At 36.9% G+C, this 13,461-nt stretch overlaps 1 protein-coding gene across 1 annotated transcript; it reads left to right on the top strand.

The window, feature by feature from the left end:
• Positions 1-9,133: 9,133 nt before the first annotated feature.
• Positions 9,134-11,668, top strand: LOC150107870 (methionine synthase reductase-like). Its single transcript, XM_090415400.1, has one exon. The coding sequence runs from the start codon at positions 9,442-9,444 to the stop codon at positions 11,521-11,523; it is 2,082 nt and encodes a 693-aa protein (XP_090271526.1). The 5' UTR covers positions 9,134-9,441; the 3' UTR covers positions 11,524-11,668.
• Positions 11,669-13,461: the final 1,793 nt, after the last annotated feature.

Raw genomic sequence — 13,461 nt, 5'->3', positions numbered from 1 at the left:
CAAGTTATTTCAGCAATTGCTTAGTCCCGACCGTGGTGCACGAGAAACATTTGCCCTGCAGTTTCTTGCTCGTACTGAACTGGACAACGATTGCCCATGAAACATTTTCTGGACTCACGAAGCTCACTTCCATCTGCACGGTGCTATGAATATAAAGAAGTGAATAATTTCGGCAACTACAAATTTATATGTCATACGACAGATTCCGATTCATTCCTAGAAGGTCACCGTTTGGTGAGATTTTGCAGCAGAAGTCATTATCGGACCTTTGATTTTCGAAGAGCTGTGTTCTGTTATATATATATATATATATATATATATATATATCGTTTCTGCTTATACGAGGTGTGGCTATTAAATAACGAGACTGTTTGCAAAAATATGGTTTATTATTACAATTATATAACTTAATTGTTATCCCCTTCAACATACTCCCCTCCTCTGTCTATATACCGTTGCATGCGAATTTTCCATTGTTGGAAGGAGTACTGCAAGATCCCAGTGTTGGACCATCCACCTTACTCACCGGACTTAGCTCCGTACGAATTTTACCTTTTTCCAAAGCTGAAATCCGCATTGAAGGGCACCCATTTTCAGTCAGTGGATGATGTAAAGGAGAAAACGGCAGCGCTACTGAAGCAGATAACACCTGATAACTTGCAGCACTGCTTCCAACAATGGAGAATTCGTATGCAACGGTGTATAGATAGAGGAGGGGAGTATGTTGAAGGAGATAACGATTAACCTTTCTTTTAGTGTTGCAATGTGATCAGCATTCATTTTAGAAATTATGGACTTTACAACAGTGTTATAAATAACTATCTTGATTTCCCGACGTTTCGATCTTCCTATTAAGATCATCATCTGGAGTATATACAAATTTACAAGGACAAGCTGAGTTACATCATACGCAGTAAGCTAAGGGAACAATGATTTCATCATGGGTTAATCTACTGGCATGACCTCTAGTGAAAAAAAATTACTAAGAAACTACATCAAAACTAAATTTTATTTAAGATAACATAGGAAAAAAATTCTTTCTTATAGATAGTCTTCTTTAAGTAACAATGATGTCCTATTTTTAGCATTACAATTGTTATTTATAGATTTGGGATTCTGGATTATCTACAGTCCTGATTATAGCTAACTCTTAAAGAGAAAAGCTCCGTGGGTCGAATGAGTGCCTTCCATATCCTTGGAATTTTTAGACCATCATTATTGTTCAGATTAGGGTGGTTGATAAGAATCTCACAGACTTCCTTAAATTTGAGTTCATACCATGTTTTGGTGTGATGTAAACAAATGGTGCTTTTCTAGTCAATTCTATGTAAAGTGTTCATGGCATGGTCAGAAAGGCCAGCTTCACCATAGTTATTATTTTTAATGTGTCATTTATGTTCCTTTTGTCTGATAGGAATTCTGCGTCCTGTTTCCCCTATATATGGTATATTACAGGTGCAATAAATACGGTATACTCCAGGGTGGGCGAGCGGAGGGGGTGGGTCTTTGGATGAGTTGATAAGTTTTTTAGTTTTGCAGGAGGTTTAAAGGTTGGTTGCTTTGAGGTTATATTTTTGTAGTACTCTGTTTAATTTATGTGATGTCCCTTTAATGTAAGGAATGGTTATAGTTTTATTGTAGTCTGGTTTATTTTTGTTTTTTTATTGAGGTCTTTTAGAGAATTTTGTTAATGGTGTTATGGCTAAAGAAATATCAAAGTATTGCTGATAACTTTAAATTCGTCTTTTCGCGCTTGTTCATTGGAGCAGATCTTCAAAGCCCTGTTTTAGAGAGTATAAATGACACCTAGTTTTTGTATTCGATGGTGGTAGGAGTTTATGTGTATATATTGGCCAGTATGTGTCAGTTTGAGGTAAACAGTAAAGGAAAGACTTCCAGAAGGAAGACGTGTGACAAGTGTATCTAGAAACGGAAGTGTTTCTTGTTTTTCAATTTCAATTGTGAATTTTATGCCTTTGTGTTGTTTGTTTAGGTGGCTAAGGAAAGTGTCTAGTGTCTGGCAAACATGGGGTCAGATCGCGAAAACATCGTCAACGTATTGCATCTAAGCCAGACTTTGAGTTTTAATGTAAAGGATTCTAGAGCATGTTGTTCAAAATGTTCCATATAAAAGTTAGCAACAGTAGGAATAATGGCGAGCTCATGGGTGTGCGTTCTTTTTGTAGGTAGAAAGCTTTTTGCCATACAAAATAACCAAATACATGCGCAAAGAGTGCCGTTATATCCGGAGAGAATTTGTTTTGAAGATTGTGTCAATGATTTGGACATTCGTAAAGAGGACAGAGACGTCAAACCTGACTAATAAATCTTTTTTTTAGTGTAATGTCGTTGATTATGTTTATGGAGTGTTGTGTGTTTCTGATATAGGAGTGGGGGGGGGGGAAATGAAAGATAACAATTAAGTTGTACAATTGTAACAATAAATCACATTTTTGCAACAGTCTCGTTATTTAATATCCACAGCTTATATATATGTTAAAGATACCAAGATATTTTAAACCTGGTTTTACTCCATTTCCCAAGTAAGCAAACAGACGAACAAGTCAAGTTTGCGCCTGCACGAATTGGAAGTCTAGCTGACCCTCAAAGTAGTGCAAGTCAAGGCAACTCATGGTAAAAGTAGAATAAGCTCTGATCACTATTCTTAATATTTACCCTTAATGCACAGCCCATCTCCTTGAGGAGATGTATGATGCTATGTATTAAAGGTAAGGGGCCACTACCCAGACCAGTTTCGACCTTATGAATAAGTAAAACCGTCTCTAAAAATTCGGTCGATCCCTAGGCCACTCAATTGTGGGCGAAAGACCGTCCATTTCAGCGTTGGCTCCACTCAGTGATGGCCTTCCACCCACCATCACCACCGAGCAGAACCGCTCATATTCCGAAGGAAAGCATTTACCAACAAAGTCCCTCACCGGGCCATTCCGGAAAACAATTTCCCCAGAGACTCAAATTGCTCCCTTAAGGCAAAGAGCTTAAGAAAGCGAACTCATAATAGCCCCACCCCCGACTGGTTTCGAACTTCAGTTAGAGCCAGGCTAGAAATACGAAGATTTTAGTAATACAGAGCTTATAAGTATTTTACCACAATTTGCCATAAGGTGTTTTAACCTTAATAAATAAAAATCTCTGGATGAGTTATAAATGTAGAAAGTATTTTACCTTGGGTATAATAAATGTTAAAGATACCAAGCTATCTATTTTAAACCTGGTTTTATTCCATTTCCCAAGTAAGCAAACAGACGAACAATCAAGTTTGTGCCTGCACGTAATGGAAGTCTAGCTGACCCTCAAAGTAGTGCAAGTCAAGGCAACTCATGGTAAAAGTAGAATAAGCTCTGATCACTATTTTTAATATTTACCCTTAATGCACAGCCCATCTCCTTGAGGAGATGTATGACGCTATGTATTAAAGGCAAGGGGCCACAACCCAGACCGGTTTCGACCTTATGAATAAGTAAAGCCGTCTCTAAAAATTCGGTCGATCCCTAGGCCACTCAATTGTGGGCGAAAGACCGTCCATCTCAGAGTTGGCTCCACTCAGTGATGTCCTTCCACCCACTACCACCACCGAGCAAAACCGGTCGTATTCCGAAGAAAAGCATTCACCGACAAAGCCCTCACCGGGTCGTGCTGGAAAACACTTACCTCGGAGACTCAAATTACTCCCTTAAGGCAAAAACCTTAAGAGAGCGAACTCATAATGGCCCTAACCGATTTCGACCCCTATTGAGGTCTCATCAGTGGGAGCCAGGCTAGAAATGCGAAGATTTTAGTAATACAGAGCTTATAAGTATTTTACCAGAACAAGTTACCATACGTTGGTTAAATCTTATTAAATAAAAATCTCTGGATGAGATATAAATGTAGAAAATATTTTACCTTGGTTATAATAAATGTTAAAGATACCAAGCTATTTTAAACCTGGTTTAACTCCATTTCCCAAGTAAGCAAACAGACGAACATGTCAAGTTTGCGCCTGCACGTAATGGAAGTCTAGCTGACCCTCAAAGTAGTGCAAGTCAATGCAACTCATGGTAAAAGTAGAATAAGCTCTGATCTATGATAACAAGCTATGAAAATAGCTTGGTATCTTTAACATTTATTATACCCATGGTAAAATACTTTCTGCACACACACACACACACACACATATATATATATAGTATATATATATATATATATATATATATATATACTAGGGGGATCCGTCCCTCCCTGGCGCCTACGGCGCTCAACCCCCTCCCCCCCGAGTTCCCGACTGGTAAGCCGGTTCTCCTTCAATTCTGATGACTCGCGACATGAGTCATCAAAACAATGCAGAGACAAAAAACGTGACATAAAAACGTTTCAAATTTTGGCTTATCTTTTTATATATATAGAATGGATATCATATATATTAAAAAAATAAAAAAATCACCTAAGGCCTATTTGTTCCCGTATAGGGAGTAGGCGGGGCCGTTTACCCTATCTAACTTTTGGAGACTGAGTGTTGGCAGTTCAATCTCCACTGGTAGCCAATCAGAGAGATAGCTGGACCAAGGCCATCACTGATTCATCGGTATGCAATGAAGAAGGCGTGGTCCCTAACCCTAACACAATATTTTTAATGTCTGAAAATAATGTGTGTTCGACGGTCGATTTTCTTGAGTTTATGGAACGAAAAACCCGAGTTTCCAGGAGAACACACCCGCTAACCCGTGCCAGTGATCGACTAACTGGGGAACTGGTCGAAAAAAGGCTTAGAAAAATTTCCTCTAATCGGCGACTAGATTTGAACCACCAAATCCTTTCTTCGTGCGGTCAAGCGCCGTAGAGTGGAAACGCTACTTCTACTGAGCTACACAGGGTCTGTATATGTGGTAAACAAATGCGAAAATCTATCAAAAAAGAAACAAGAGGAGACTTTGGAATTAGATTCCAAGACTGCAATGCTGACTGATTTCTTCACACAGGTTTCACAACAATATATACCAATTCCTGATCAGAGCCAAGCTCCACCATCAGAAGTGGACACAAATACGACTTTGATCACTTCAAAATCAAAATATGACGATGTTGGAATCATCAAGGTGTCACAAGTAGGTTCATCTAGCACATGTCTCACTACTGACCTCACTTCGTCTGTAAATTCTCGTGATATCTCTACTGCAAATGTTGATGCAATTTGCTTTGCAAAACATTCTGAGGTTGAAATAATTGCTGACAATGAAAGTTTAATGGGCTATGGTGATGGTGGCGATATGATTCAGTCTGCAAAAGATGAAGTAAATATAGCAAAAGATCCATGGTTTTGGCTTGATTTCTTTGCTAATGACATGGCTTATTGGACTGCTTGTGGACCCATTGACTGTCAACACCACAATGGGCCATTTGACAAGTCTTACCGACATTTCACTAGTGGCAAACCAGTAAGATGCTCTTCGCAGAAACTTTTTGTTGGGACAAAAGCCAATGGTGAGGAGTACAAGAGAGTGGTTATTGTATTCACCATCAACGGGATCAGTTTATTGTGTTGTTTGTAAACTGTTTGCTCCTAAAAATTTCTCACATTTTGTTACAAGAGAAGTTCAGTGACTGTCGAAATACTATTGTAATTGATCAACATGAAAAAAGGACTACTCACCGAGACTCTATGCTAACATACTTAACTTGCAGACAAGGTGTAGGGTTGGGATAACAGTTGGAAAAACAAATTCAGGAAGAGTATGATTACTGGGAACATGTCCTGAGGCGTATCATAGCTGTTATTCGTACGTGAGCTGAACCCGGCTTGGCTTTTCGAGGAACAGAAGAAAGATTTGGATCATTGCAAAATGGGAATATTTTAGGGCTGCTTGAGCTCATAAGTCAGTTTGATCCATTTTTAGCAGGTCACATTGCGAAATATGGAAATTGTGGCAACGGAAATCCTTCTTATCTGTCCAAAGCCACCTGTGAGGAACTCATTCAATTGATGGCTCAAAAGGTCCACGTGCTTATTGTTGATGAAGTAAAATCTTCTGGTTATGGATATTATTTCTGGGAAAACTCCCATGTTACTCCTCTTAACAAACTATTATATTTACGGCTATTTTGCCTGTTTCTGTTTAGGAGTGCCCCTGTTTAAATGTCATTGGCTTTTTACTCTCGGATTTATTGGTAAATGTACATTGCAGATGTACATTTACCAATAAATATATGTAGCATAAAGGAAGAGAAATTTACACATACCTTCTTTTTCTGGGTGTTGTGGCTTTTCTTCTTACTGCGATGTGCAAACAACTGTGTGTGTGTGTGTGTGTGTGTGTGTGTGTGTGTGTGTGTGTGTGTGTGTGTGTGTGTGTGTGTGTGTGTGTGTGTGTGTGTGTGTGTGTGTGTGTGTGTGTGTGTGTGTGTGTGTGTGTGTGTGTGTGTGTGTGTGTGTGTGTGTGTGTGTGTGTGTGTGTGTGTGTGTGTGTGAGGAGTTTTCGCAATGTGGGAGAATTAAAATAAAAATTGTTTAATTTATATTTTAATATTTTAATTTTAATTCTCCCACATTGCCAAAACCCCTCCACACACACAGTTGTTTGCACATAGCAGAAAGAAGAAAAGCCACAACACCCAGAAAAAGGTATGTGTAAATTTCTCTTCCTTTATGCTACATATATTTATTGGTAAATATACATCTACAATGCCCTAACAATCCGAGAGTAAAAAGCCAATGACATTTAAACAGGGACACTCCTTAACAGAAACAGGCAAAATAGCCGTAAATATAATAATCTTCTGGTTATTTTAGTTTGTCAGTTGATTCAACACCAGATCTGTCACATATCGACCATTTAAGTGTTGTACTTAGGTACTTAAAAGATGGACAGCCTATTGAACGCTTTTTAACCTTTCTGGAAATGAAAAACTATACCGGTGAGGAAATGGCAAATCAGGTGTTGCAGTACTTACCTAAAGTTTGTCAGCTAAACTTTTCAAAATATAGGGGTTACTCTTATGACAATGCTGCTAACATGTCTGGGCGTTATAAGGAGACGCAGCAAAAAATTTTAGAAACAAACGAGTTTGCTATATATGTGCCATGTGCAGCTTATTCACTAAATTCGGTAGGTCGAAATGCTGTTGACTGCTGTCAACATGCGGTTAATTTCTTCTCTACAGTTTTGCTCTATACCTTTTTTTCAGCCTCAACCAGCCGGTGTACATTTCTTAAAGGTTGTATTGGAAATGAAACTGTCTTAAAATCCCTCTCTGATATCAGATGGGAGGTATATGCTATGGCAACAGCAGCAATTTTGAAATCTTTCCTTCAAATTTTAGAAGCGTTAGACTGTATAGCTGAAGACCAGTCACAAAAGGGAGACACTAGAAGAGAAGCTGATAATATTGCAAATAAGATGCAAGAGCTAGAATTCGTTTTTATGTTGAATTTTTGGGATAAGATTTTACAAAATTTACATAGAGTAAGCAAGTTCTACAGAATGAGGATGTCAACTTAAAAACATGTGCAGATCTGTATGGATCATTAGCTGACCAATTGTGCACTTCACAAAATGAATTTGAAAGATATGAAGCAGCTACAAAGAAAGTGCTACCAGATGTTGATTACAAGGCAGTTCAAACTCGCAAACGTATCAGAAAGAAGGCACCCAATGACGGAGATGCTCCGGAAGTATATCTCAATGCCAGATATAAATTTCGTATCACCACCTTTTACACAATTTTTGACAAACTTGAAACTGGGATGAGAAGAAAATGAGAATGAGAGATATACAAAGAAATGTCAGAGAGATTTTCTTTTCTAAGTGATGTGCCACATAATGCTACTTCGGTGACATCATCTACTGAAATTGAAAGGTATTCTCAGTGTTGTGAAAAGCTGATTGATGCTTACCCAGAGGACTCGAACAATAATTTCTCAGCTGAGCTTCAGCAGTTTCACTCATATGTGCGCCATAAGTTCAGTGCAACAAAAAATGTAAAAACAAGATTTAGTAATGCTGAACTTTATAAAATAATTCTAGAAGACAATGTTGAGTGTGCCTTTCCAAATGTAGACATTGCCTTTCGTATATTTTTAACATTAATGGTCACAAATTGTTAAGCTGAGTGTTCATTTTATCAGTTGAAGTATATTAAAAATCCCATTAGAACAACTATGCAACAAGGCAGGTTGAATGCTTTATCTACTAAGTATAGAAGCAGATGTGTTACGTAAGATTAATTTTGAGGATCTGATCAAAGACTTTGCAATTAAAAAAGTAGGAGAAAATTTTTGAAATCTAAATAAAGTCGAAGTATACAAAAATAAACAATATTTTCCATCTTACTATAAGTTTTGTTTCATTTAAAAAAAATAAAAATTTATTTTATGGTTTATTATTGCTTATATTTTGAATTACATATATATGGGGCACCAAAATCTTTTAAGTGCTAAGGGCCTCTATGGGTCTTAATCCGGCCCTGCCTGTGAGGGTTAGGCACCAAGAGATGGCAGCACTTGTTTGCCAGCCTCTTCATCGGTGGCTGCCTATAGTTAGTGATAGACATTGGCCAGCTATCACTTAGGTTAAGGTATCCGCTCTCTAATCGAGAGGCTGCGGGTTCGAATCCTATGTAGGCTTGGATGTTTATGATTGTCTTCCACCTTCATACATTCATTCTTTCAAGTATTGATACACTCTCCCAATATGGATTTGTTCACCATGGGAATAGTAGACCCAAAACCTCCTGCAAAGGCAGAGGCCTTCACCCTGCAGTGGGTAGAAAAAACAGGCTGTTCGTCAATCATCATATATATATATATAAGATCCCTGGCGGTGTGAAATAATAATAGTAATAATAATAATAATATTTATTTATGACTTCATGTGGGTTCACGGGGCTGGTTTGCTTGTTCTGAGGGACGAATAATCCGAGTTTCCTGGTGGAAAAACCCATAAAGGTTCTTCACGTCATAGACTGGAATCGAACTCAGGTCTATACGACCAAAGCACTATATCTGTGCTGCTCAATCGTTATAGAATTTACTTCGAGGTTAAGTAACATGTGGTGGCGCTTATGTCTGTTTTATTTGTTTATTTTTATCAGTGCATGTGTGTATGAGTTTGTTGCACGTGCTTTAAGTCGTGTTGACTAAAGGTTGTGTGAATATGGCTAATCGTGTTGGTATCTTTTTAGGATTTTGTACCTCTCTGATTGCTGACGTTGCCCATTTTAAGTTTTTATTAGTTTGGACTGATGTAATAAGTTTTGTGGTGTATGGTGAAACTCACATTTAATTCATTTACCTTTTGTGTGTGTTGTTTTTTTGCGAGAAACTCCGAAGTACACTGTAGGAATTAATTGTGAGTATATATAGATTTTTAATAATTTCGTATGTAGAACGTGAATCGCCAGCAGAAAATAACAGTCATTAAGTAACTTTGCTCGCGGTGATAATTGATGCCAAGCCCAAAGAGATTTTTACTACTATATGGTTCTCAAAAAGGGCAAGCACAATCTATTTCAGAAGAAATTTTTAACGCGGCAGGAAAGTACGGATTCGAAGCCGAATTGTATTGTTTAAGCTCTGTTGACAAGAAATTCTGGATCGAAAAAGAAAAATATGTGGTATTAGTCATTTCTACAACTGGTGATGGAGACCCTCCAGATACAGCATTCAAGTTCTGGAATAAGATTCACAAAAAAACACTTTCCAAAAGTTTTCTGAAAGGCGTGAGTTATGCGTTGTTAGCCCTTGGAGATTCCAATTACAACAATTTTTGTGGTTGTGGTAAAGGCGTGGACAATAGATTTCGGGAACTTGGTGCGTTGCCGTTTTATGGTACTAGTTATATTGATGATGCAACTGATTCTGATGATGTTATCGAGAAGTGGATTGATGGTCTGTGGGCTGCTTTAGCTCATCAGCTGAACAAGGAAACATCAGCATCCAAAGACCCGGAGAAACATTTTAGCATTTACAGTGCTCAAAAAATTTTAGCACATGAAAATACCAACAGGATAACAAAAGATTCTGATTCTGACTCATCTCTATGTACACAGAGTGAATGTTTTTCTGAGTTTTTGGAAATGGAATCTGAACCGTTTTTTCTATTATCACCCAGTGATTCACATTCTCTTACTCTTCCAAATCTGCCAAAATCCTTTCTTAAAGTTACTTTTTCTTATGAAAAAGAAATTGATCGAAATTTTCCAGAAGTTAATTTCTTACCATCAGCTGCATCACATGCAGTGACTGCATCATTAGTAGCAGCAAGACATTTGACTAACTCAGTTGCTGTTAAAACTGTTTTTGAAGTTACAGTAGATATTTCTGATACTGGTGTTGAATATCAACCAGGTGATTCCTTTGGTTTTCTCCCTTCCAATACAGAAGAGGAAATAGAATTTCTTTTGGAGAGACTGGGAATTTTGAACAAAGCTGATTTGTGTTGTAAAATTATTGATTTGCATTCCAATTCTAAGCTTTATTCACATCTCAAAAATCGAGCAACCACAAGATCCTTGTTTCAAACTTGCTGTGAAATACGCTCAGTTCCTAAAAAGGTATTTCTTCGTGTGTTAGCTGAATATACAACTAACGAATTGGAAAAGCAAAAGCTCCGTTGGTTGAGTAGTAGAGAGGGTGCATCTGTATATACTTCACATATTCTGCAAGCCCAAATAAATTTACTTGATATTCTGCATGCATTTCCTACTTGTTGTCCTCCAATTGAAGTAGTGTTGCAGCATCTACCAAAGCTGCAGCCCAGATTTTATTCTGTGATTGACTCACCTCTTGTACATTCCAGTCAATTTAGGATAGCCTTCAGTATTATAGACATTCCAGAACAGCACGGAAGGTATAAAGCACGTCAAGGTGTCTGTACAGGGTGGTTTCAGAAATTAATAGATCCAATTTTGTTAACTTCATCTGAAGACACTTCTCTCCCTTTATTAACTAAAGATTTTAAAGAATTGTCATTAAATTCCAGACAGTCGGTTACTATTTATGAAAGAAGTAACAACCATTTTAGACTTCCAGAAGATCTCTCTATTCCTCTTATAATGATTGGACCAGGAACAGGAGTAGCACCTTTTGTGGGCTTTTTATCACATCGGGAACAGCAGGTGAAGAATACCGGTGGATATACCATTGGTGACACGTGGTTGTTTTTTGGCTGCAGGTATAAAGAAAAGGATTTTCTGTATGAAAAAGAACTTGAACACTTTGTCTCACAAAAAGTACTTACACATCTTGTGTTATGTTTTTCCCGTGACTCCTCACCACCCAAGGTCAAGTTTTTTCCTCGATACGTTCAAGACAACATCAGACATTATAGTGCTGAGCTTATAGAGCTCATTGAAAGTAAACAGGCAAAGGTTTATGTGTGTGGGGATGCAAAACACATGGTAAAAGATGTACGCAGTGCATTTATTGATAGCTATCTGAAAGTTAAAGGATGTACTATAGAAGAGGCAGAAAAGTTTATGAAGCAATTACAGCTTGACAATCGGTATGTACAAGATATTTGGGCATGAGGTATTCCAGTTTTTCAGGATTAACTTTCTAAAGAACAATTTTAAGATAAATATTATTGTATATTGTACACAATGTACACCCCTTGAGGGTACCTATCAGCAATTTGATGTATTTAATATAAACAGTGAATCTCATTAACTTTTTTTTTTGTATTGTTATCAATTTGTTATAGAAGTATGCTAAACTGTCAATTAACATGAACTGTGTGACATAACTGACCATACCTCCAAGGACTTGCTGCAAGAAGGGTATTATTATCTAATACAGTGATTTTCAAACATCTCAGCCTGTATTCTAAGTTTTAATCCACACTGCACAAATTTCCAAAATTTCAAGTCTAAAAATAAAGTATAACATAACTCAAAGCTCCCTGTTCAGCCCACATGTATGCTGTTGCACTCTATAAAGTACTCTCTTACTTTATTTTCTTATTCTATACTCCTGTTCCTACTGAAATGATTAAACTAAGAAAAATTTTAAATAAAATTTGGTTGTAAACTAGATATTTATTTGTATATCTTTTGTATAATATAAAATTTCATCGTTCAGTTATTTCTTCTTCTTCTTCTTCTTATTATTATTATTCAGGCCTCCATGGAGTCAAAAGACTCATAATACATGGTATGAATTTTAAATTCCCACTTTTTTTTTTTTTTTTTTTTTTTTCTCTCCACATCACATTTTGTGTCCAGTTGCAGTAAAGGCTGGCCCACTTCAAAACTCATTTACTGTTTCTGCATGTGGCACACTCTGGCAATGCCTTCCAAACACCCATCTTTTTATCTTTTTTTATAAATTTCAGGCATTATCTTACATTCTTCCACTTTATGAATAAGCCATATCTTTTATATTATCATGCCAGCACAGACAAACCTCTCAACTTATGACTATCCTATCATAACTCCTATTGTCCAGACTGTAAATAGCATTCCCTTAATCTGCACTTTTGTCCAATATTCCAGAGACCACCTTAAACTCTCTTAGTCTCCTTCACTTTTTTCTTTCCAAATATCATTGTCTCAAAACAACCAGATGACCAAATCTGTATGTATTAGCTGAAATGTAGCTAGCTGTAAAGTGTTTTGTGAAAAGACCCCCCCCAAGCAAAGTTCCAAACCTATAACACATTAGTACCATTAGCAAGTGAATAAACAATCTAGTTGCTTGGTAGTTTATTTGCACAAGGACATGCTGTGCATTACAAAGATTACAGCAGTATTCAAGATATCATCATCATCATCATCATAACACTAATTACGGGTATCGACCATATTGGTCTGTTCCGGTCTCCTTATCCATCCAATATCCTTTTTTTGAGGTCTAACCTGCCTTCTCTTTCCAATTGGCTTATATTTTAGTATTTGTTTAGGATGTCGGGTGTTGGCCATTCGGTTTACATGTTCAATCCATTTTTTGTTTATAATTGTTTAGTTTTTCTTCTATTGATTTTGTTTTTAGTTCTTTTAAAATGTCTTCGTTCCTTTTTTGATCTAATAATGTGTATTTTGCAGTTCTTCTCATAAATCTCATTTCACTTGTTTTTATTCTTTGTTTATTGCCCAGATTTCACTGCCATATAATAATGTGGGCACTGCTAAAGTATTGTATATTTTATTATTATTATTGTTATCGTGACACATCCAAGGAGTCCGAAGACTCATCACGGGAGGACACCTACTATACAACTGTCTCCACCATTTTCAAACGTGTTTCTTTTTGTACTATATTTGGGTTGAGTGTTCTATTTATCAGGCTTATAATCTGTAAAAATTTTGTAGTTTTTAATTTTATGTCTTTTTCTCCTTCATATAATATTTCACATCCAAGATAACTGAAAGTATTTCTCTGTTCTATTATTTTATTATTAATAACTATTTTGCTTCTAATTGGAGTTTTTCCACAAAATGCCATTGTTTTAGTTTTATCTATGTATTCAA

This window comes from Typopeltis vanoorti, chromosome 3, assembly GCF_054136105.1.
Source record: "Typopeltis vanoorti isolate ZY-2024b chromosome 3, IOZ_Tvanoo_1.0, whole genome shotgun sequence".
In the NCBI taxonomy this organism is placed as follows: domain Eukaryota; kingdom Metazoa; phylum Arthropoda; class Arachnida; order Uropygi; family Thelyphonidae; genus Typopeltis; species Typopeltis vanoorti.
The sequence above is the reverse complement of the archived record's forward strand: the minus strand, read 5'-3'. Positions and strand labels throughout refer to the sequence as shown.